General features: G+C 35.6%; 1 protein-coding gene across 1 annotated transcript; it reads right to left on the bottom strand.

Annotated features, from left to right (window-relative positions):
* Window positions 1–1,821: 1,821 nt before the first annotated feature.
* On the bottom strand, window positions 1,822–20,553 carry LOC106131445 (uncharacterized). Its single transcript, XM_060950147.1, has 14 exons — window positions 20,221–20,553; window positions 18,137–18,369; window positions 17,069–17,251; window positions 14,950–15,163; window positions 14,226–14,437; window positions 13,623–13,802; window positions 13,240–13,390; window positions 12,683–12,841; window positions 8,279–8,556; window positions 6,654–6,867; window positions 5,067–5,278; window positions 3,291–3,476; window positions 2,356–2,650; window positions 1,822–2,005 (listed from the first exon to the last, which is right to left on the bottom strand). The coding sequence occupies exons 1-14, from the start codon at window positions 20,252–20,254 to the stop codon at window positions 1,905–1,907; spliced, it is 2,652 nt and encodes an 883-aa protein (XP_060806130.1). The 5' UTR covers window positions 20,255–20,553; the 3' UTR covers window positions 1,822–1,904.
* Between the last annotated feature and the right edge of the window lie 4,304 nt (window positions 20,554–24,857).

Here is a 24,857-nt window from a genome sequence, read left to right as displayed (position 1 = left end):
AGGGGAATTTCAGAATGCCTTTCCTTGAATTGACTTTCACAATTAGCGTGGGAAGAGCTAGCATACGCTAAGTTTTTTCTTCTCTGCCACACAGCTTGGCTACCTTCAATACTACACAAGTATGGAAGCTAGTTTAAAAATACTTTTTCATACCATTATACCTACTATTTTCTGAATTGGGATTCTTTTTTAGACGATGGGTTAGCAACCTGTCACTATTTGAATCTCAATTCTATCATTAAGCCAAATAGCTGAACGTGGCCCTTCAGTCTTTTCAAGACCCCGCTTGGGCTATAGACGTGACCATATGTATGTATGTATGCATTTGTTTCTGTGCCCTGTGGTTCTCGGCAACAATAGGACCACTCCATCCCTTTCCCATGGATGTCATATAAGGCGACTAATTATAAGATTATAAACTTGGGATTCTTCTTTTAGGTGATGGGAGATAAATTCTGTCATTGAACCTAAGAGCTGAACGTGGCCAATTAGTATTTCCGAGACTGTTGGCTCTGTCAACCCCGCGAAGGATAGAGACGTAATTGCATGTATGTATGGGTTCATATTTTACCATTAACATAGAAATTTAATTGTTACTTGTGAGTAAAAACAGCTTCTCAAATGCCCAACAAGAACAATGTGCAATTAGAAAAGTGATTGTTTCAAAACCTTTATTTAAACAAATGCAACCCAAATAATAATGATCGATGTAACCGGGTAACGAACTTAGTATAATGATTAGTGTTAGAAAACTTATATGGTCATACACAGCCTAAGTGATATTATAGTAATTGAACATGTTTTGAAAAAAAGAACCATAAAATCTGATAAAATTTAATCGATCAAACCATGACCTTAATGTGTACATGATGAACTGAAAAACTATTAATGATGAATCATTTATCCTGTATAGTTTCAAGGTCTATCTGTATAAAACTCATCCGTTACTGAGTTATTGACTGACAGGACAACGGCCAGCCTAAACCGCTGTAGAAACTTGAAATTTGACATTTAGATTCTAGAATAGAATAGATTTATTTTCAAAAGTGGATACAAGGTACCACTTATTGACGTCACATCACTTTAATCTAATTATAACTACTACCGCTTCCAAAGCGCATGTGTAGAAGAAGCGGCGGAACAAACTACACTGCAACATTCCGTGTTCTAGGGGTTCCTACCAGAACGGAAATTAACGGGTCTTCGGCGCGGGCACTTTCTATAACTAATAAGAGAAAGATTAAAATAAGAGAAGATTTAATACGGTTGTAATTAAAATTTTAAAAGATTGCTTAAAAATAATAATGTATCTAAAATTTTTATATATATATCTTTTACACACATACATACATATGGTCACGTCTATATCCCTTGTGGGGTAGACAGAGCCAACAGTCTTGAAAACACTGATAGGCCACGCTCAGCTATTTGGCTTAATGATAGAATTGAGATTCAAATAGTGACAGGTTGCTAGCCCATCGCCTATCCCTTAGTCGCCTACGACATCCTAAAGAGATGGAGTGGTCCTATTCTTTTCTTTATTGGTGCCGGGAACCACACGGCACAATTTATTGTTTTTCCCCTTATTTTTAATGCTCTTGGCAAGAGCCCTACACCGCTACACCACATGACCAAGGTTAGGGCTGTGCATTAATAAGCCAATCAATAAGTCAATCAATATCCTGATGTCTGATATCCAGATAGGAACACAGCGTTAATACATCGCAGAAGGAGCCTTCTGTCTTCCTTTTCTTCTCCACTTTCTATGATAAAATAAATAATAATACACATTTCATAATTTTATCTTTTTTTATTGGAGTATTTACAATAACTTTTTCTGTCTTACTTGGCTTTAATATATTATGAGTATCATTCCCAACAAAGTTTTGTTTTTTCTAGTTTATTCAAAAAAATCCGAAACGTTTCTTGACTTTAACGATGGGTGGGCTTGGAGTGGTTGTGGTGGAAGCTTGCGTCTGATTTAACACTTGATTTGGATGAGGATCTGTAAAACAATAATGATTTTTGGTAATAAATAGTTAGGCTAGTACCTTAAATGTGTTTTTTGGATTATTCAAAATTGGATTCAAGGTATCTTATTGACGTCACATAACTTAAATCTTATTATATCTAAGTCAGCTTAATGATAGCATTGAAATTCAAATAGTAACAGGTTTTCAAAGCCAGCCTGAAAAATTAATCCCAATTTTATAAGCCTATCCCTTAGTCGCCTTTTACGACATCCGTGGGAAAGATGGTGTGGTCCTATTCTTTTTTGTATTGATGTTGGGAACCGTACGCCACTAAACGATACACAACGACAAACTCAAGGAACAAATTCAAAATATATCTCACTTTTAGCAGCATCATGTGGTGCTTCATAAGGTGCCGGGTCATCAATCTTCCCTTCAAACAGCACCAAGCCCAGCTCATTATCCCTGATGAAGAACACGAAAGGCCTGTCCACTCTCAGCTGAACCCCGTTAGAAATGAGAGGTACTATCATAGCTGAAGAAGCTGCAGCCGCTACAGTTCCTGCCTCGTCTACGGTCATGTGGACCTTGTGGAGAATGCTGTTGATCTGAGGAGACTCTCCGGTGAAGATGCCAGTGAGGTTGGACGTTGAGGAGAAGAGGGAGCGGATTCGCATCTGAAAACAAAAAGTGAAAATAATTTTTATTTATGGTAACACTATTTTATCCTATGTGAAAATCCCAATAATAATATGCGAAAGCAAGCTTTTTTTTGGACAAATACAAAGTTAAGAATAATCCATTGAATGTTATCTTCATTAAGGTTTGCATGCATGCATATAGTTCGAGTACTTTCGACGAGGGCAGGGCCGCTTGTAAAAAGTAGTAAATTTTATGAAGATAGGATCCCTTTTCAATGAACACTTATAAAGTTAAATAATTAATCATACCTACATGAATTTTGAATTAGTATTAAAAGCAAGCACACAAAGTCTTATCTATTTATGTATTTTGTTTTTAATGTATGTATTTTGCAGTATGCGTGTGCACTTAATCGCATCACCCGCTTCAAGTTTTTCTGTTTGGTCAGCTTGTGGACTGTTAGAGAATACCAAACAGCATTGAGTCCGCCTATTGTGCATTTTTTTAAGCAGCTGACTGTTATAACTTTCCAAAATCGTTTCTAACATTTCTAAATTGCTGTCTTTAGTAACTTATACATCTTAAGGGCTAAGCATTTATACAGGGACGTCAGAATCGCCATTTCATTTCAAATTTTGATTCAAGCAATTATATCTATAGATTTTAAAAACTTACACTTTTCAACGGAAGTACCAAGTCTTCTATATAATCTATCGTAAATTTGGGCATGAACAGTTGTACGTCAGTAGGTTCTAGAAGGTTGGACACCGCAGGCAGGCTCATGTACGGCAAGTCTCGAAGGAGAGCGATGCACCCATCACGATCTTGAGGCACTAACAGGATCATGGAGTAACGACCTCCCTGTAAAAAAAAGAAAAAAAAATCATTCAACCACTGCACTATGTAAGAACCTTTGAATTTAATAATTAATATTTGTGTGACTAACATATTTTTCAAGGCATTTACAGATTAACATTTATTAAAAACAAATCGAAATGGTGGTTCCAAGCATTTAAACTAGAATCACTCCATATCTTTAATATGAATGTCGCAAAAAGCGACTAAGAGAATGGCTAACAAACTTAAAGTTATTCTTATAGGCGATGGGCTGATAATCTATCTCTGTTTGAATTTCAATTCCATCATTACGCCAAACAGCTGATCGTGGCCTTTCAGTCTTTTCAACAGTATTCGTTAAGGAAGGACTTTTGAAATTTCAGCGTGAGTGAAACCCGGACTCCGAACAAACAAAAGAACATAAAGGCAAAGATGGCTTAAATATTTTATTAAGGTTTATGAACGATTTTCTCGCATTCGTAAATATAATTTAATTTCACCATAGAAGCAGTTAACAAGTTTGAATGAAAAATAACATCATCAAGCTCAATTCAAAAGTTTGTCAGAATATATGTATAAGGAAACTTAATGTTCCTCTAAATATAAACCGATAAAGAAACTCAAAATATTTCTTGCTTATTTACAGTTTTTTTTTTTATTTATTAGAGTCTCTGACCTACGCTGCTGATAACTGACCGAGAGACAGATATATAGACAGACAAACATATAGACGGACATAAGAGTTCCTTGTAGACCATGGAAATAATCGAACGAATTGTTTTACTTCTCCGAATACGTCATAGTAATTAAATCATTATGAACGAGGAAAAGTTTAGAGGAAAACCTTGGCGTTGCTCACTAACTAGTTTTGTATAATTTAAAACCATATAGATTTCTTAGAATAATACTTGTAAATAAATGAATTTTGATAGTCAATGCTGTGTTGATATAATTTAGGTTGTGTTTTGTTTTTATTTTTTTTAATAAAATTCAACAAGTTTCGCTCACTTGGGAATTTCCGAACAACTCTTAGCCGTAGCTATTTATTTTCTATTCTATTCGTTTATAACTTATAATAACAATATTATATTATATCAATGTATTTGGCTGTGCTTTACCTTTTCATATAATTCTCGCTGGCCTTTTTTCTCCTGACACCTTTTTTTACTATCAAAGGGAAAATAGTGTTTACGGAAGACCTACCGGGTTAATAATCCGGAACAGTGTGGGAATCCTGGCACAAAAAATTTTGAGAGAATCAAGGATACGTCTATGGAAATGGAGAGTAGAAAAGGACAGGTAGTAATTTCAGGTTTGGACTTTTGTTATACATACATATTCAAGCGTTTAAATGTGCAAGTGCCCTCACAATGTTTTCTCTTATTTATTTGAAAACATTGAGAGAAGAGCAAGCTTAACGCCCATTGAAGAGAATTATTGAGAAAACAAAAGAACATTCACACCTGATGCATCATCGTCAGTTCGTCATTTTCCAAAGGAGATGGGTAAGTGCGATTCGACTATAAAGCTGGATTTAGACCTTCCACGTAAAATTTTCGAACAACTGGCGTACATATTGTAACGGTTCCTTTTTGGAAGAAAGAAATAACTTACCACGTAGGGTAACTCCACGGCATGAGCTCTAAGGTTATCCACATAAGCATAATTTAATTCTGTGTTAAGGTCCATCATGGCTACGGTCTTACAAGCCCCGGTGCCGTAGAAACACATGCCTTTCGTCGCTGTAGGGTTAAAGGGGTGCTGCCAGAGGCCTTTGAAGAATATTGCGTTCGCCAATAAGATTTCCGCTGACGGGTTTATGCTTGCTGAAATAGAAATTCTTAATTGTTATAACAGGCATTTTAAAAAGTAATTCTATAGTTAACCTTCAATTGCATGATTAAACTAAATAAACAACATAAAATTTAGTGAAAGGACACAATTTTTTTTTTTATTTTGTAAACTAGTGTAGGTAATTAAGCATACATCATACTATAATGTTAAATTTAAGCATTTACTATCATTATCCTCGTTACATTTAGTTGCATCCACATAACTGTGAAGAGTAGCCCGTGGTTGATCTGTGATCACGATCCTGCCCCGTTTCGCTTTTTATTATGACGTGAAACATGACCGTGCCGTGTGGTTCCCGGCACCAATACAAAAAAGAATAGAACCACTCCATCTCTTTACCATGGATGTCGTAAAAGGCGACTAAGGGATAGGCTTACAGACTTGGGATTCTTTTTTAGGCGATGGGCTAGCAACCTGTCAGTATTTGAATCTCAATTCTATCTTAAAGCCAAATAGCTGAACGTGGCCTGTCAGTCTTTGCAAGACTGTTGGCTCTGTCTACACCGCAAGGGATATAGACGTGATTATATGTATGTATGTATGTGAAACATGACAGCGATAGTCATTCGCGTGATAAAAACGGCGTCGCGCATGCGATGCTACGTGTAGCATGCCTGATTTTTACATGAAACGATTTCCGTCTAACCCCGTAACCATACAATGGAATATATAAATGGAATCTAATATACCTTACTCCTTATGGTAACAAATCTAGTTGCCCTCAATGAGAAATTGTGCAGGTTTCCCCATGTTGTTAAAATATAATCGACGTTAGCGCACGTCTACAAATAACTCGTTTGTGTATGAGTCATAGTTTCGTGTAGTGTGTGAGATCTCGTTGGGTAAAAACGCTATATTGTTGAATTTTTAACCATAGGTTAGGGATACCAATATCTTAAAATATAAACAGGACATTTACCATAGGCAGTAACAAAGTGTGAAGGCTTTGTGCCCCTAGAAGTATGTTTTTCTTTAAGAAGGTATGGAAACTTCTCACAGTGTTAGAGTTAACTTAGACCGCCAAGCTAATCTAATAAGATAATTATAAATGTGAATTAAAAAAAAGAAATTAACAGGGTCTGACAAGTGGAAACGGGTAGTCTCTGCCTATCCCTCTTGAAAAGAGCGTGATTTTTCGGATGTATGTTACTCTGGAATGGTATTCCCGTCTCTGTACCAAATATCATCAAAATTGATACATACATACATATCATCACGCCTGTTTCCCATTGGGGTAGGCAGAGACTATGGAATTCCACTGTCAAAATTGATGTTTTAGTTTATTTGTTATTGACAAAAACACATAAATCTTTCTATTTTTTTAATTAGTATGGATAAAAAACTTACCAGGCTCTACAATAGCTGGTATCAATCCCTTAGTCTTGCTGTTCACCCATTTATTAACAGTATCAGCTGTGTTAACAGGGTCTGCGAAATTTATTTTGGATATTTCAGTTAAGTACAAGTTCCTCAGCATAGCCTCGTACTCCTGTTTTAAGTTGTACTTATTTGAGACGAACACGGCATTCGCATTTTCCACTGACACGCCAGAGGAATTTACCTGTAACAGGGTGCCAATATGTTAAAATTAAAAGGAATTAAATAAAATTTACGCCCGCGTAAATTCAAATAAGTGTATAGTTATTTTCCATTCCCGAGGGAATTCTCTTGTGGCGACATCTCAACGCCACTCGCCACAACATCAAATCAAACAACTACTGTCAATCATCGCGAAGAAATTGACACGCGTGGATTGGAGCTATATACGAGTATACAACCTCCGACACAACATCGTCGGAGCCGCGGTTCCCCAGGCATAACACCTAGCCTGGCGGAAGATCTTCCCTTTGGTGGCGGTCGAGCCGAATCATCGCTCCCGCTACACTCTCTTAGGGGTGAACTATGTAGGTATGTATGGTAAACAATATGTGAAATGTATCCCATCTAACATGAAAGAGAAAGAAAGTTGGTTTGTTTGTTTTTCTTTACGCGTTATTTACTGGACAAAATCTTGTAATTTTGCGTATATATAAATAAGATTCTGGAGAAGGATATAGGATACTTTTCATCCCTGTAAAAATCGAAAAAAAGAAAGCAAAAACCTGTATTCTTTTGTAGATGGCGCTTAATCGGGGAGTTAACTAGTTTTCAAATCTTGTCTTAAATGAATCGGCAGGGTTTGAATGAACTCCTGCTTCTCATATTTCATTTTACACGCAGGCGAAGCTGCGGATAAAAGCTACTTTTTCAATAAAAAGAAGTACCAAGTATCAAGGTTGCGTTCCTTAATTACATCCTAAAGAAATAGAATGTAGATTTTAGTTCTATAGCACACAAATTACGTGGAACAGGAAAATTCCAAGACTCGAAACCAGTCCTCAAAACGCGATTCTTTTACCGCATCACTTTTTAGAAAGGTTGTTTTGTCTTTAATATCATTTTATTTATAGTCCTATTTTATTTTTATTGGTATAGTATTTTGGGATCATCATGATTCATTCTTTATTTAGTCAACAAGTAAATCCGAAATAAGTTAATTTAATTATATTATCTCTTACTTGACTCAAATCCACACTTTTGAAAATAAGACATACTTATGTACAAGGTAACGTCTTATTTTCAAAGCGTCTCACTGAAGGTCGAAAAATAATAATATAAAACGTAAAATATAGTTTAATAGAATAGGACCACTCTATCTCTAACTCGTGGGTGTCGTAAAAGGCTAATAAACTTGGGATTCTTCTTGTAATTTAATTAATTTATTAATAATGCTTATTTTCTTGACTGTCGGCTCTGTCTACCCCGCAAGAGATAAAAACGTGATCATATGTATAACATTATGATCCCGCCTCTTTTCTGAAGGGGGAAGGTAAGACTTTAAAACTTGCCTCGATACTTCTCTCGCTCAATCTACATTTTCTACTTGTTAGCTAGTTTAAGGCTGTCTTGACCTTATATACAATAAAACTTACCCTCAAAGCCCTAACGTACAAACTGAGCTGCTCCCTGAAGTCCCTTTTATCCGGTGTCAGTCTCAGAGCACTCCTGATCTCCGCTTCAGTTATTCCTCTCGCTCCTTCTAGGGTTACCGCTAGAATGGACTTGATGCTGGCTGGTGACACCATGATGTTGCCCGTACGGTCCTCGGCGGAGTACCGAAGGAGGTCGATGTCGAAGAAGTTCAGCCTAGAGTACTCCGGTCTAGGGTCTTTGAGGCAGTCGAGACATTGCAGGCAAGTCACTGTTACGGCTAAAAAGACAGTTAAAAACGATTTTAATTATGTATAGGTTATTCTCTCAAACTCTTCCTGAAGCCTTAATAACCACAGTAGAACGGCACGCGCGACGTCGTTTTTATCGCGCGGTAAACTAGGTATATCTATCCTATTTCACGTCATAATAAAAAGCGAAACTATATTTTTGTGTGGGGGCGGGCTTATTTCATAAAATATTACTTTCTAAAGAAGTACACAGGTAGAAGCGTCTGTTGTATTCATAAATTATCCTTGTTGCACTCACAGAGTTGCACTATACAAAAGTACTTCGACATTCAATGAAAGTATGGAAGAGTCCTATTCCAAAGTGCAACATGACATGATTAGGATATACTTACAATTGCAGTCTGTAAGTACCTACCTCTAAGTAAAATAGTTAAATCCCTTCCTTAAAATCACCTCAATTTGTTTTCATGGCAATTATATTAATTTAAATTACGATATTACATAAATCATCTAGATATAAACGTATATTTATTTCCATTTTATCCTGTCAATATACTCACATACAATATACTCAAATCTTATTAGAAAATACATCATATTAGCTAGAAAATATGGAAATTTAGTTGTGAAGTAAAATTAAAAGTAACCTATGTTACTCTAAAGCACACACATTTAGCTACTTTCGTTAATAATCTAATCATTGTGCGTAAAAAAGTTATTACAGATTTATTTAACATTTGCCCCAGCTCCATCTGTGTACAACTAAATTTCCAGTTTTCTTGAAAACTCAGAAAAAGTACCCAGTGCTATATCGGTTACTTAACTATTTTCATACGACATTTTGTTAAAATCGGTCCAGTTTAGTTCCGGTTTAGTTTATACTGGATACAGAAGTTATATTTATCTTTTTAACTGTTATAAGTATTGTATTTTCTAATTATGAATATCACTAATTTACTTGCAACTTATGTGCATATTACTTCTTGGAAGCTAATGACTATTTAATTAGAATAACTAAAACTTACCAATGGCCAAAACCGGTTTCATTGTAAACATTTTGTAATATACTTCTTATTTTATAAAATATCACTTAGATTAAGAAAAATTGAGAATATACGAACACTAAGACACCACACTGACTTATATTATTATTTATGAAATTTTAATATGTACGTATTATTAATTAAACTAATGTTTACAAACTACCGCCTCGCTCGGCGTGCCCATAATGATTGAGTCTGTTTGTCTCGTAAAACTCGTAAAAGCGAGTCAACGCAAATTATAGAAGAACAGATGAGACACTTAATATTTTTACTTGTTAATAAATCTATCTTTCCCTTACTATAACAACTAACAAATATTTATTTTCAGATAAATTTTCAAATATTTTCTTTTTTAACAAAGCCTTCCGCTACAACTAAACCCTCACAATAATATGCTTCTCACATTGTTACAATAAGCATTTATTTTTTGTAAACCCGATATTTTATAACGATGTAATTAACTGAATGAACGATGGATAACTTGATTCCACTAAGAAATTCATTAGATTGTTTTATATGTTTAGTGTGAAGGTCATCGTTTACACCCAAGAACCAGTTTATAATTTTAATATTATCTATGTAATTAAATTTGATGCACGATGCACGAATATGCGCGAAATTTATAGGCAGAATAAACAGACATCGATTTATTTATACAAGTTTAATAATTAATAAAATTATGTACCTACCTAAAACCTATTACTAAACATGAAGTTAAACGAAGCGAAGAACACGGTGCGCGAAGTAAAAGATAGGTAATGATTTACCTCGCTACAAAATAATAAAAAGGGGAAGTCCCTTTTAGGATTTTTTACTAAATGTAATCAATAAATAGGCTCTCGTGTGTTAAAGTTATTTTATAGATCAATGATTATATGGGTTATTTATATTTATCGTTATCTCAAACGAAAAAGGGCATAGGTCATGTTTTTATCAGTTTACAGGGCGCTTGGTAGGTATCGTAATAATCTTGCTTTGCACAAGTATTTTTACGTTAATTGATATTGACATCCCTAAGCTAAGGTTTAAAGGCTTCTTCGTCGTGGCTTTATCCCGGTTGCATCCACACTTTATGGAGTGAAGTCCGAGGTTTGCCTTTGACCATGGATCCTCGATTGATTGGATTGGATGAGTCAGGCTTTTACGCAAAGTGACTCCCATCTGACCTCCACAACCTTAACAGGTAAACCTGACCAATATTGGATCGATCATGGTTACAAATCCAGTTGCCTGAATGTGCAGGTAAGAGCATTGGTTAGTATTCAAATTAATGTACGTAACTTCGAAAATAGTAATATGGTACATGGCCTTTATGAGTATACATACATACATACATAAAATCACACCTCATTCCCGGGGGGGGAGGCAGAGACTACCTCTTTCCACTTGCCACGATCTCTGCATACTTCCTTCGCTTCATCCACATTCATAACTCTCTTCATGCAAGCTCGGCGGTTTCGGGTACTTTTGACCTGACCCTTTTTGCGCATCACGCATTTTAACCAGCCCGATTCGACCACCGATGCTCCTTTTATCTGTATTACTTTACTATTAAATACTAACTGCTCTCCCGTGACTTCGTCCGCGTGGAATATTTATTTTGGGCATCAATAAAGCCCTCAAGTATAAATAGTTTCACCGTTTTTTTTCACATTTTCCATTATTTCTTCGCTCCTAAGTTGTGGCGTATAGCCTTAATAAATGGCCTTCCTCAATAAATGGTCTATTCAACAGAAAAATATTTTTTCAATTCGAACCAGTAGTTCCTGAGATTAGCGCGTTCAAACAAACGAAACTCTTTAGCTTTATAATATTAGTATAGATAGAATCGTCGAGTTGTTATCCCATAATTGCAACCTACTTTGTGATTGAAGTTCAATCTGTGTCACTTGTCTGATGAGAAAAATAAAAAGATTTCAAAGTTTGCTCAATTAAACAAACAAACGAATTGTGTATGTTTTTATTACAATAATGGCACACATTGCTGTTACTTTAAATAAAATGCTGTAAGTAGTGCTTTAAATAAAAAGTAATAATCAGTAATTTTTCTTACAAATTAGATATTTTCTATCAGTAAGTATAAAAATTTGCGACATTATTCAAACACCTATTTTGTTAAACATTACATACCTACTAAAATATACAAAAAATCACTTTAATTTAAGTTTAAAACAAAAAAGATACCTTAAAAATACTTAACTGTCAGAATCGGTTTTATAATCAAATTAACTCTTCTAAGTCCCGGTTGCATCCACACTACTCTGGAGAGGAGCCCGGGGTATGCCCTTTGACTGTCATATAATCAAAGTAACAATTTATTAAAAATGTATATTGCTGTGAGCTCTTAGGTACTACAGAATTCAGCATACAATAATTGTTTACTAACAATAACATAAAAAATACCTAAAAATAGAATAGGATCACTCCATTCTATATATTTATATCGTAGAATGTTACTAAAACTAGCTCTTGAAAAAAAAATTGAAGGTTATGATTAAATGCATGAAAATATCTCAATTTTTTTCAAAGAAAAGCAGACTATTTTCAAATTTAGATATTCCGTCAGAACATTAGTTGATTGGTGGAGTATTATTCGAAGAGGAAAAGTGGGCTTACACGCTAAGTACAAAAATAATTAGTAAAAATCATACGTGGCTTGGATGATAGAAATCTCAATAGGTTTTGCAATCAGCACGAAAGCAAGACATATTATAATTCAATTAACAGGTTTTCAATATAAAATAAATCACAAATAATTTACCAATCAGTCGCTGGTTTTTATGGTCAGAAAAACAGTCATTGCATTTCATCAGGGGTAATAGTTTCAATAGTTTGTCGATAGAGCTCATTGGAAAAGTTTCTGGGATTCTGTAATCTTCAACTTAGTAATAAAACACCCTTACTAACACTATTCCACAGACACTTTATCGATCCACTTTTGATACAAAATATCACTCCATTCCATGTACTTTAACGGTTGATAAGTACCTACTCAAAAACGGTTTCGAAAATTCCTCTTATTCGCGAAGTTTTTTGCTTTCAGTCCAACCACTTCACCTGTTGTAAAATAATTTCTACCACCCAAGCTACAGTCTTATCAAATCTTTAATCTAACTGAAGGATCCTACCACAGCTGCTGGATCAGATACCCTCCCAGTGAAGAGAAGCTGCCTCGTGGCCTCGTCTTGAATGAAGAACAAGAAAGGTTTGTTGGCCAGCAACACTTCGTTAACGTCGTCGTCTTCTCCAAATTTGTTTACTAGAGATATTTCTGTAAAAAAGCGTTAGGTGTAAGTTGAAATATTAACAGGAAAAGAAATTAATGGAAGAGATTGTACTTTACCTACCCCGTGTACAAGAGAAAGCTTTGAAAAAAAATGAATAAGTTATATCTAAAGGCATTCCATATCATATCATCTGAGGTGTTTATAAGAGGTCATAGAATCTTCTCCTTCTTAATAAAGTGTCTATGACCTGATTTTAGACCAAATCGAGATAAGATCAATTCATTTGACTACTCTAACCAAACAATTTTAGTAGTTTAGATATGAAGCTGTTCTATGAATTCAGATGAATATGACTATTTGCCGGAAAATTGTCGAAAAAAGAAAAAATATGTTTAAGAAAAACAAAAATATTTTTACTAGCAAAAAATGTCATTTAAATTACCTGTGGCTGAGTAAGCAATACTGCCAAGTTCGTTGACCTCGATGCCAGATCTCTGCAGGACCTTGGATATCTTCAGCCGTTGGCTAAGGAGCTGCCCTCGGGAGATTCCGGGGAAAGAAGCTGTGTCTTCAAATGCTTGTCTCACTCCGAGCTAAAAAAGAACATAATATTTTTTTATTCAAAATTGTTAATTGTTAATTTATCCATTTCCTTATAATCTTAACACAGAGAGAAAATTTTATAATTGTATTTCTCTTATCAAGTCCATATTTAAGATTCTACCCAACATAGGTAATAAGACTTCAATTATAGCTTCATCATTCACTTTCAAGAGTACAGCTACTTTTTATACGCCTATTATTTAGCCTCATTCAAATCTTTACCTCTTTCAAGACCCCGTCAAGTACAGATGTGTATTCGAACGTAAACTTCGGTAATGTTACTTCCACCGTCCTCTCCTGAAGATAGTTCAACTCTGGTCTTAAGTCGTTCAGCTCATTCAGCACACGAGGCAGGCCCGTCAAAGAGTTTGGCACTATGATGTACATAGCGAATTTCTTACCCTGGAAAATCGAAAGTATAATTAAATTGGACGCCGTGGAATGGTCAACATCATTGTCATGTGTGTGTATTTCAAGATGCATTATTAGAGGCGATTTGATAAAAAGCCCGAGGTCCTTGGCTAAATGATTTGATAAGGCCACTTTATAGCGAGTGTCGCTCAACTTTAGCAACCTATACTTATTCTATACTATAAAAAATGAAAAACCATCCACGAAGCAATAAGAAAAACAACGACTATTACGCTTCCCATAACAGTGTGTATGAGATCAAAATTTTATCTAATAAAAATAACGAAAAGGCGAGAACAGCTTAAGTATTTAAACTTATAAAGGTAATTGCGTGTACAAACTTTTGTATTTTATATACACCGTCAAAAATTTTGCAAAAATTACGCAACATTAATTCAACATGCAGCATCTTACCAGATATGGCATTCTCAAGATCTTCGCGTCATATTTAGCAGACTCGGCGTAGTAGAACTGGTCTTTTACGTTCATCATCTGGACTTGCTTTTGTTCCCGAGGGGTCAAATAAAAGGTGCCTGGTTTAGTCGCATTTGGCGCAAACTGGTGCCGCCAACTGCCTTTGAAGAATATGGTGTTGAGGATCAAGACCACTGCGCCGGCGACGTCATCTGGAAGTAAACAATTAAAATTTAAGTATGTCTATGTTATTCACATGTTTGATAATGAAAATAACAATTAACTAAAACGATGTTCCAATATATTGATCATTGCATTTATCATATAATTATTATTGTATGCCGATTGACTGGAAGAGATCTCTTCATGGGATAAGTCAGCCATTGCAATATTTTATCTTCGTATGTGTTCTTATATATTTTGTTATATGTAAAAAAGTTCCATACATACATACATATAATCACGTCTATATTCCTTGCGGGGTCGACTGAGCCAACAGTCTTGTAAAGACTGATAGGCCACATTCAGCTATTTAAGATAGAATTGAGATAAACCTAATGAACCACCTTAAAGAAGAATCACAAGTTTATAAGCCTACCCCTTACTCGCCTCTTACGACATCCATGGCAGAGAGATGGAGTGGTCCTATTTGTCTATTGGTGCCAGGAACCACACGGCAATAAAGTTACAATAGCATTGAATGACTTTGCAGCAATGACCATACCTGGATCAACCAAGCTATTGATTCTCCCTTCAGTGATAGCAGCCACCCAACTATTGATGTCTTTTGCAGCCACCGTGGGCTCCGTAAAGTTGACTTTTGTCAGTTCAGTCTTGTAGAACTCCTGAGCGATGCCTGCAAACTTCTGCCTTGTAATGGCTGTATTCTCGATGTAAATTCTGCTTCCCAGGTTGAGAATGTAGTGTGGGGATTTTTTCTGGGAAAATAATAGAGTATTTTATAACGTGTCGTTTCTAAGAGACTACGTAACCTGTTTATATGTTTATAGGCAACGACTTTTTTACCTAAGTACTTGGTTGTCTGAAAGAAATCATTCGACATAACCACCCATTGAAAAAATATTGGAGATTGGGATCTCCATTCAAGTATAAATACTTGTGTTTGAAGTGTGAATAATTATTGAATTTGATAAATCAAATTAGAATACAAACTAAAAAATATGAACTTTGGATTAGACATGATGTGCCACAAAACACATTGTGCATTTAAAATGTTATATTTCTTGCTAATGTATTGTTTCAACATTCATTTTTGAAGAGGTACGACAATAAGTGCCTTGTGCTTTCCGGAACTTTAGAATTGAACCACTCCATATCTTTCCCATGGATGTCGTAAAACGCGACTTAGGGAAAGGCTTATGAACTTGAGATTCATCTTTAGGCTATGGGCTAATAACCTGTCACTATTTTAATCTCTCAATTACATCATACAACTGAACGTGGCCTTTCAGTCTTTTCAAAACTGTTGGCCCTGTCTACCCCGCAAGGGATATAGACATGACTAATGTATGGACGACAAAAAAGCAGATAGGCAGGTATTACAAGAATACATAAATAATTATTGGTAGTCGTTACTCATATAGATTTACCTACAGCAGATTTAATTATACATATCTTAAATAATATGTTGCTAGGTTTTGTATCCTTGCAATGTATTTTCCTGATAATTGACTAGCTAAGCAGACATACAATTATGATAACTATTAACAGCTAGTGTTGACGTCACTATAGTAGTATAATTGTCTTTTAAACTGGTTAGTATTTAATTACGTTGTCTTGTCATCACTATCAGACTTCGTAATAATATCGGCATATAGTCATATCGTTACTTACTGAACATCGCCTAGTAAATCGAAGTTGAACAAACGGGCGGAATAAAAAACAATGGACAAAAAACTCTGCTTACTGTGGATCATATCTCATCATAGTATATTCAAGATAATATTTTTGCTGTACTATTTATATATTATAATGTTTATTACCTATTAGGAAAATAAACAGAACAGTATTAATTTAAAAAAAAAATTACACATTTATTAAACGCGCACAGGTATTCAACGCGAAAGTTTATAATCAGTTATATCAACTACAATCTTTTAAACCCGGTATAAAACGGACAATCCCTAAATTAAATTGAGACTAACTGACTTTTCAGTCTTCCCGAGACTGTCGACCCTTTAAGGGATACGGACTTGATATATGTATGTATTTTCTTTTATGTGATTAGGATTAGGATATAGATTTTACACTGTTACGGCAATAACTTTCTAAACGCATCGCAAAATGGCAAAACCACAAAAGTTCAGTGACCGTTTCTTTCTATTGTGTGCATGCATGAGTGAAGTGCAATAATGTTATGTTACCCTATGATCATCGTGATGATGACAAAAGGTTTCGTAATAATAAAATTTCCCCAAAATAATCAACATTAGCGCAACAATTTTTGCAATGCCTGGAAAGAAGGAATTAGAATTGTTTGTTCGTTAACAAAAAGTTTCGATTAAAAGAAATACCTATAAAAGTAGGCATTAGCATTAGCACAAAATTATAACATTTTCGCGATGACGTTTTGTACTCTTGTCCTGTACCGAGCATGGCTAGATAATAATAATATTTTATATTTATACGAGTAATAGCATAAATTATACTAACCGTAGGTATAGGTAATGTAAGATACGTGATACGCGTTACTGTAGGTATCTTCGTCGTGTAAAAGCCTGACTTACCAATCCGGGATCATAGTCAAAAGGCGCACCCGGGTTCCTCTCCAGAGAGGTCAGAATATAACCGAGGTTTACACTAAGAGGAAGAACTGAGCATACCTGCAGAGACTCGACGATATTGGCGAATTTCCTCCTCACGACCTTTCTGTCAGGGTCAAATCCTAGAGCGGAGACCAGCTCGGACTGCGTAAGGCTGGTGGCAGCCTCAGTCAGGATCGCCAAAGCCAACTTCAAACCCAGGGGAGACAGGAGGAAGTTTTTGTCTGATGATGTTGCCACGCGCTGGAATATAAAGTACGATTTTACTTGATATGCTTTCAGAATATAAAGAGATAATTTTGTACGAGTATTTTTACTGACAAGAACAAGTCTTAAAACTTGGGATTCTTCTTATAATCGAAAGGCTATAAAGCGGCTTCGACTCAATCATTCGTTCTGTCTACCCGGAACGAGATACGGGTGTTTGTAATAAACCAATAAAATACTAAACCAATTTAGATGAAATTTGGCATCAGAAGTCTAAACCTAACAGAAGTAAAATCGACTACTTTTATTTAAAAAAATTGACACGGGCGTATGCCTCGCGCAATTCTCGAAACCAAAGCACGAAAACATACAGTATATCTTGAATTATACGGTCCGTAACCGATACTTTATAGGGAAACCATACAAAACAAATATAAAACGAGTTACTCGTGTCAAGACGGTAAGACAAAATTTTAAGCCCTAGCCGTTAAGAGAACGGGTTTTTGACGTTATAACTTTAAGATGTCGCTCCACAAAGCAAAGCTGTCTTATTTGTTTTGTGCCGATATCTTTGAACGTTACACTTTAATATGCTGCATTCGAAGTAATGAGTTCCCAATCTTTTCTGAGATGGAATAATTACCCAAATACCTATATTGCAATGCGATTTAGGCAGTGCATTTACAAGAAAAGACTGCCAAACTGCCTTAATTTTGGCTAAGATGCTAAAGGTCTTTGCAGGACAGCTCTTCATTTCATCAAAGAGATAGATTAACTGTATCAAGCCGTCTAGATTTGACTGGCGAAGAAAGAATGATTTGAAGGGACATAGAAGTTGATGGAAAGTGATATCTGGAGAGACAGAGGGACCGCTTTGACGCAGTGTATGGATTGCTAAATAAAATTTGAAGATTTCAAAACCTTAGTAAGTGTCCAGTCAAATTTATCATAATCCGCTGCAGCAGGGGTATACAAGTCGATGCTGGGGTTGTCCCAGTAGTCCAGATCCACCAGGGTGTCATTGCTGGGCTTCACAGCTGCCACCTGCTGAATGTTGGAGGCAGCTGCTTCGTAGGTGGTGCCCGGGGCGCCGAAGACATCTTCCAGAAGTTGCTGGTTGATAGCTGGAACTGCTGAGCCGAGGGTGTGGGGTACTGGAACAAGAAGTAAATAAAGATTTATTTCACAGTAGAATAAGCCCACAACTACGTTCCCGCGGGAGTTAAGGGAATTCCTTTCTTAGTACTCTTAGAGCTCATAAAAACTTCGGAAACGGAAACTTCATGCCAAATTTCAAATCTCTTGAATATTATAGGTATATATTTAGAAGAGTGCTAGTAGCTGTTTATGTTACCGGTGATTTTGTCCAAGGAATTGGACGTGGCAACGGAACTGAAAAGTCGTTTAGACCAAAGTGTAGGAAAGCGGACCCCATCATGCGGTGAAGAGTGTTACCGCGTAACTGGGAATACGTTAGATGAGAAGATAAAGATTTCGATCGTGTAGGTATCTACTTACTTATGTGGTTCTGATATCGTAAGCTTATTTATTAACGCTCTATTTGTGGTCATTAATATTGGTTGGCACAGGACAGGCTTGTTGCATTTTGTGGATCGGATTGTATAATTCTTCTGGATAAACAGATCACCCTAATTTTAACATCAAAATTTATACGTCAAGGTGATTTCTAATTCATAAGTAACGATTTATTTTATACCTTATCATCGCCTCTCAGTTAACCTTCATTGACCTCTTGATAGTAGGTAGGTACCTATCTATCATTTTGTTTATTTACTATAATTTATTCACTTATTTATTATAAGCACAAGCTGAACGAACGGGCTGCATGATCGACGATCGAAGGGCCTTTTCTACCCGGATAAAAAAGAACTGTACGCACAGAATTTGCGACAAACGACAACGAAAGAGGGAGCGAAACTTCAACCAAAAAATACCTAAATATTGTATGCCAGTTGATTCTCTTCCCTGAAGATTGTACAAGTTTATTAAGGGCAAAGCTAATGAACTTGGATTCTTCTTTTAGGCGATGGGCTAGCAACCTGTCCCTATTTAAATCTCAATTCCATCATTACGCGTTTCAGTCGTTACGAGACTTGGCTGTCTTCAGGACGTGTAAGGAATCCAGTCATGATAAGTTAATGTACTATAAACCAAAAAATATATATATATATATTTGTAACTATAAAAGATAAATATTAAAAAAAATATTCAGCATACATACATATCATCACGTCTATATCCCTTACGGGGTAGACAGAGCCAACAGTCTTGAAAAGACCGAAAGGCCAAGCTCAGCAATTTGGCTTAATGATAGAATTGAGATTCAAATAGTGACAGGTTGCTAGCTTGTCGCCTAAAACAGAATCCCAAGTTTGTAAGCCTATCCCTTAGTCGTCTTTTACGACATCCATGGGAAAGAGATGGAGTGGTCCTATTCTTTTTTTTTATTGGTGCCGGGAACCACACGGCAAAAAATATTCAGATCAACAAAAATCTCAGACCCGAGGTAAAAGGCAGAAAGTAAACAAAAAATATCATAAATTACTTATTACATAAGTGACTAACTTTTCCTCCGGGGTTTACTCCCATGGGTATTTCCAAAAAAATATGTCGCTTACATCATTGCCATTGTACCTAAATTATCCTCCTGGTTTGATTCTCATCTCTCTTGAGAGGAGCCCGGAGTCCGCTTCTGACCACGATCCTTGTGAGTAAGTCAGGTTTTTACACCAAGCCGCTAAGTAGGTTGGTAGATACATCAATAACATTTTTATTTTGATAGGTATTTTCCGGCAAAATCCATTCAGTGGTTACGACTGTGATATGATAAATAAGTCAGTCACCTTTTCCTCTTATTTATACATACAGATGATTAATTACTTATTAGCAAAGAAAATTGCACACTTTATTTTCTTATCTTTAATTTTAGCAATAAAAAACCATTCTGATGAACACTTGATCTATAATTAAACACGTACACTTACCAACAAAAAGCATAAAACAAAATATCGGAATCATCTTGAAGCACAAGGAAAACCACAATTAAATTTAAAAAAAAAACTCCAGTTCAAGGTTAAGTAAGATCCGTGATCACTGTTTTACGCTATTATTTAGCTAATTAACACTAAAATTTTAACCACTAAGTCCTATTTAGTTCAACAAGCATAGTTGTGGGAATTTACAAGTACACTAGGTGATAAACAAATAACAAAATGGACAAGTCTGCCTCCGTGTAAGGCAGTACAGTGACTGGCATTTAAATCAACATTGCTTGTATATTTTTAAATGAAAAAACATGCACACACGTTTGGGTAGGGAGTTATGTTTATGTACAAGGTATAATACAATCTTATTTTTAAGTAAATCGATTCGATCGATGTTATAAAGTAAAAGCTAATTTAAATTATTTGTGTGGTTAGTTATAAGCGAATGCATTATATGGGACGGGAAACCCAATGAATTAATTAAGCAAATTGACCTCACGAAGCGGACAAAATAAAAGATGAGTGTGTGAATTATATTCGACTTTAAAGTACTGTCTGAAAACAAAACATCACAATTCAAGAATTTATTTAAAATACTCAACTTTCTTCATCTATATTAAGTATTGATAAAATATAGTATCATTGAGTTAGTATCTCGTTACACAAGTTTCGAACTTACTTCGAGGCTAACTCAATCTGTGTAATCTGTCCCGTACCTATATATTTATTTATTTATCAATCTTTTTATGCAAGCTATTCGGTCTAAATACTGCTGACCTGACCTCTCACCAAAACATCCCCTATTTGATCAAGATACGTTCGTCAAGGCCATCCCTTTTCAACGTTACCATTCGTAATTACTTATTTCTGTTTTCATTTTAATATTTTTTAGCATCAATAGAAATAAGAATAGGACCACTCCATTGGGGTCTCTCCCCAATGGATGTTGTAAAAGGCTGCTAAGGGATAGGCTCGTTTTGGGATTCTTCTTTTAGGTGATGGTCTAGCAACCTGTCATTATTTGAATCTAAATTCTATTATTAAGCCAAACAGCTGAACGTGGCCTATCTACAGCCTTTTCAAGACTGTTGGCTTGTCAACCCCGCAAAGGATATAGACGTGATCATATAACTGTGTAAATAAAAATGCTTTGTAAAGATTTTTTTCAGTTTCAGCTATATGTAGGTATAGTTATCCCTCATCATCTATTAGCTGTGGAAACTACAAATCACCAGGTGGGTTAATCGTTTATAGTTTAAATCTTGTGCATATGTCGTCCTTACTCATATGTATTTATCATATGTACGAGTAAGATAAATACAGTATATTATAGGTAGGTCTGGGGAAACCCAGCCATCGTAACGGTGGTACGATGTAATATTTACAGTGGCGAAGGTATTCAATTAAATATATGGTTAACTTATCAGTCTACGAAATTCATATCTGCATTTGTATATAGACATTTTTCACAAGGCCTCCTCATAGGAAGACATAAGGTTTTACAAAAAAAAACAGCTTTATACATTACAACCTTTGATGGAGATAACCACCTAAAGCTGAAAATATTTGTTTTAAAATTTTAAATTTTCCAACTAGACAGCCCTGTTTCTTTAAAAGTGGGTTAAAGGTATGATAGTGACATTGGAAATACCCAAGTACTTATCACAAAAGTTTTTATTCAACTGCAGTAATGCCATCTGGGTTTATCCTATACAAACAGAATATTCAAACGCAAGAGAAGACTAAAGGAATTAAGTACTTTCACATAGTCCATACATACATATTATCACGTCTTTATCCCTTGCGAGTCAGACAGAACCAACAGTCTGGCAAAGACTGAAAAGGCCACGTTTAGCTGTTTGGCTTAATGACAGAATTGAGATTCAAATAGTGACAGGTTGCTAGCCCATCATCTAAAAGAAGAATCCAAGTTTATAAGCCTATCCCTTAGTTGCATAGTCTTAGTCTACATATTCCGTTAATCGTGATTTAAGCTGGGTTCGGTGCCTGGGTAAGACGTGAGTCGTTTCATGTCACCCACTCCCACAATGATTATAATTTCGCAAGACACTTCACTTAGACCCCAAAGGGTATGTAAAGGGTAAAAATAGGGACGGAAAATTATGGGAGAGAATTTACTAAACCTGCAGTATTATACATAAGTACATACATATATACATCCCGGAGGGGTAGGCAGAGACTACCTCTTTCCTCTTGCCACGATCTCTGCACACTTCCTTCGCTTCATTCACATTCATAACTCTCTTCATGCAAGCTCGGCGGTTTCGGGTACTTTTTACCTGACCCTTTACCAGGACATACTTAAGTAGGGGAGACCGGGGTTGGAAGTCACATTTTTAAAAATATTCATTTTACTACAAAAGTTTACCATTTGCAAATGACGATTGTTGACCAATTAATAAAGTAACTATAGTAATGTATAAAAAAGTAAAGTCTCTTTGTATATTATTATCTGTTAAGCAAAAAAACAACATTTTTCTGAAAGAGAGAAGTGTGACTTTTAACCCCGAGTCTGGGATGGTTGTCACAGTATATGGGGTAAGAAGTCACAAATAAAATTACATAGAGTTTATGAGAAAAAAGACACTTATATGAATCAAAAAAGTATTTATTTTAATAACAAATACAGGCAGTAATCTTTAACATACGTATAATTGCACTCAACAGGTTTTTTTCTTTGAAATTAAAAGCTTAACATAAAAACAATCATTATTGTAAGTTTTAACCTAGTCACTTTGGCCTCAGGTCATTATTATTTGTACGTTTTATTATCATAATCAGTCATTTATCTCTTATGTAGCTACTAATCAGTCATTAGACCAAACTGTTATTCTGCATATTACTCTGAATAGGTATTCAGAGTCATAATTTACCAAACAAGAGGAACTTAAACTTGCTTTAAGCAAATATAATATTTTTAAATATACTTAACACTTATTGTTATTAGACCTCTCTAAGAAAACAAAAAATAACAAAATATAAAATAATAGTATAGTTACCTGTTTATAAGCAAATATTTGGGACGTTTTTTTAATCAGTCAGTGACTTACAAAATATGTTTTTATCAAATATCCTTAACCTAATGAAGTTATGATCAGTATTCATATCAGTCTGAATATTCAGAGTCACAATTTTGACAAATGTAATTTGGTAGTCCAGGCGTGCATTCTTCATGGGCCCAAAGCTTGCAATCCTGACATTGGACCCATACTTCTCTAGACCTGCTAGCTGAGTATGGCGACAGACACACTAAACAGAAATATTAATTCTCAATTTCACTCTCTTGACTGTCAACAGATTTCCTCCTTTTCTTATTCCCTTTAGTAACTCTTTTCTTTTCATTTTTCTCACTCAAAACTCTTTTCGATACTTTTTTTTTCTTCGCATCTTGTTCCTTTTTTTTCTCTTCTAAATATGTCTTTTCCGGTGTATCTGTTAGGATTGCTGATTTACATTTTCTTTTATCAGCTCGTTGCAATTTGCGTGGAGGTGCTTTTGGTAGTGGTTTCAAAATTTGGGGTGATACAGTCAGAAAAGTTCTTACACCACTTGGACCAGGTATCGCCATGGACTCCTCTAAAACTTGACTCTGACGTGTTGCTTCTGGCGTCATTGCACGATCAACAAAGTCATTATTATCTTCTGGCAATGCAGGGTTATCAAGAATAGATGGACTTGCAACAGGTTCGTTAGGGCTAGTGTTGTTGTCTTCAGTAGGACAATTATGTGATGAATTGTCGATGACATTGGGAACAATCTCATTATCTTGAACCGTAATTAATGGTCTATCCGTGACAGAAGATGGCATATAATCATGCTCTTGAAATCTCTATTGAATGGACAAATCCCGCAGGTTTTATATCCTGCGACAAAGTTAGTTAGTTGAATTATATAGCAATGTTCTAAAACACACAGCCAGCATGTATACTTTGGGGCAGGTTGTCACATGTGACAACCTGCCCGCAAGAACGTGAGACAACCTGCCCCAAAACACGGTTTACAAAAATAACCAACAAAAAAAAGTCAAATGAAAGGATATCAAAAAACTACAGAGCCCTATCATTAAACAAATATTTACCATCATAAATGTATGGAAAGCTTGTTAGTATGTTAATTTTTCTTGTACTTACGAGGTTCGATGCAGTGGCACAAAAATTTACTTTCACTGTGCGAAAAAAACAAACGTACGTGTTGTCGTCACGGCATTTCGGAGGCCACTGACTTGAGGTGGGGAGCGAGGTATTGCTGTTGCGCTCTTGTGACGTCATTCAATAGACTCATTCGTTCGTTCGTTTTTGTGTTATGTACAAATTAACTAATTTAGGTAAAGAGTCGAAGTTGACTTGCATATACCTAACCTAAATTTAATCTGACGCTACTTTGGCGATCAGTAACACGTCAGGTTACAAGGTCAGACAGAGCCAATAGCCTTAAAAAAGACTGATAGGCCACGCTGTTTGGCTTTATGAATGAATTGTGATTCAAATAGTGACAGGTTGCTAGTTCATCTTCTAAAAGGGAATCCCAAATATATAAGCCTGTCCCTTGGTCGCCTTTTACGGCATCCATGTTCCCATGGATGCCGTAAAAGGCGACCAAGATGGGAGAGATGGAGT

Source organism: Amyelois transitella, chromosome 20 (assembly GCF_032362555.1).
Source record: "Amyelois transitella isolate CPQ chromosome 20, ilAmyTran1.1, whole genome shotgun sequence".
NCBI classification, from domain to species: Eukaryota; Metazoa; Arthropoda; class Insecta; order Lepidoptera; family Pyralidae; genus Amyelois; species Amyelois transitella.
The sequence above is the reverse complement of the archived record's forward strand: the minus strand, read 5'-3'. Positions and strand labels throughout refer to the sequence as shown.

What these genes read in the sequence shown, in the direction of transcription:
- LOC106131445 (XM_060950147.1), bottom strand. Translation starts at nt 20,254, where the DNA reads ATGATTCCGATATTTTGTTTTATGCTTTTTGTTG. An exon ending in TTGTTTTATGCTTTTTGTTG is followed by an intron (nt 18,370 to 20,220) that starts GTAAGTGTACGT and finishes TTCTTGTTCCAG; the next exon opens with TACCCCACACCCTCGGCTCA. An exon ending in TCTTGAGAATGCCATATCTG is followed by an intron (nt 13,803 to 14,225) that starts GTAAGATGCTGC and finishes TCGATTTTCCAG; the next exon opens with GGTAAGAAATTCGCTATGTA.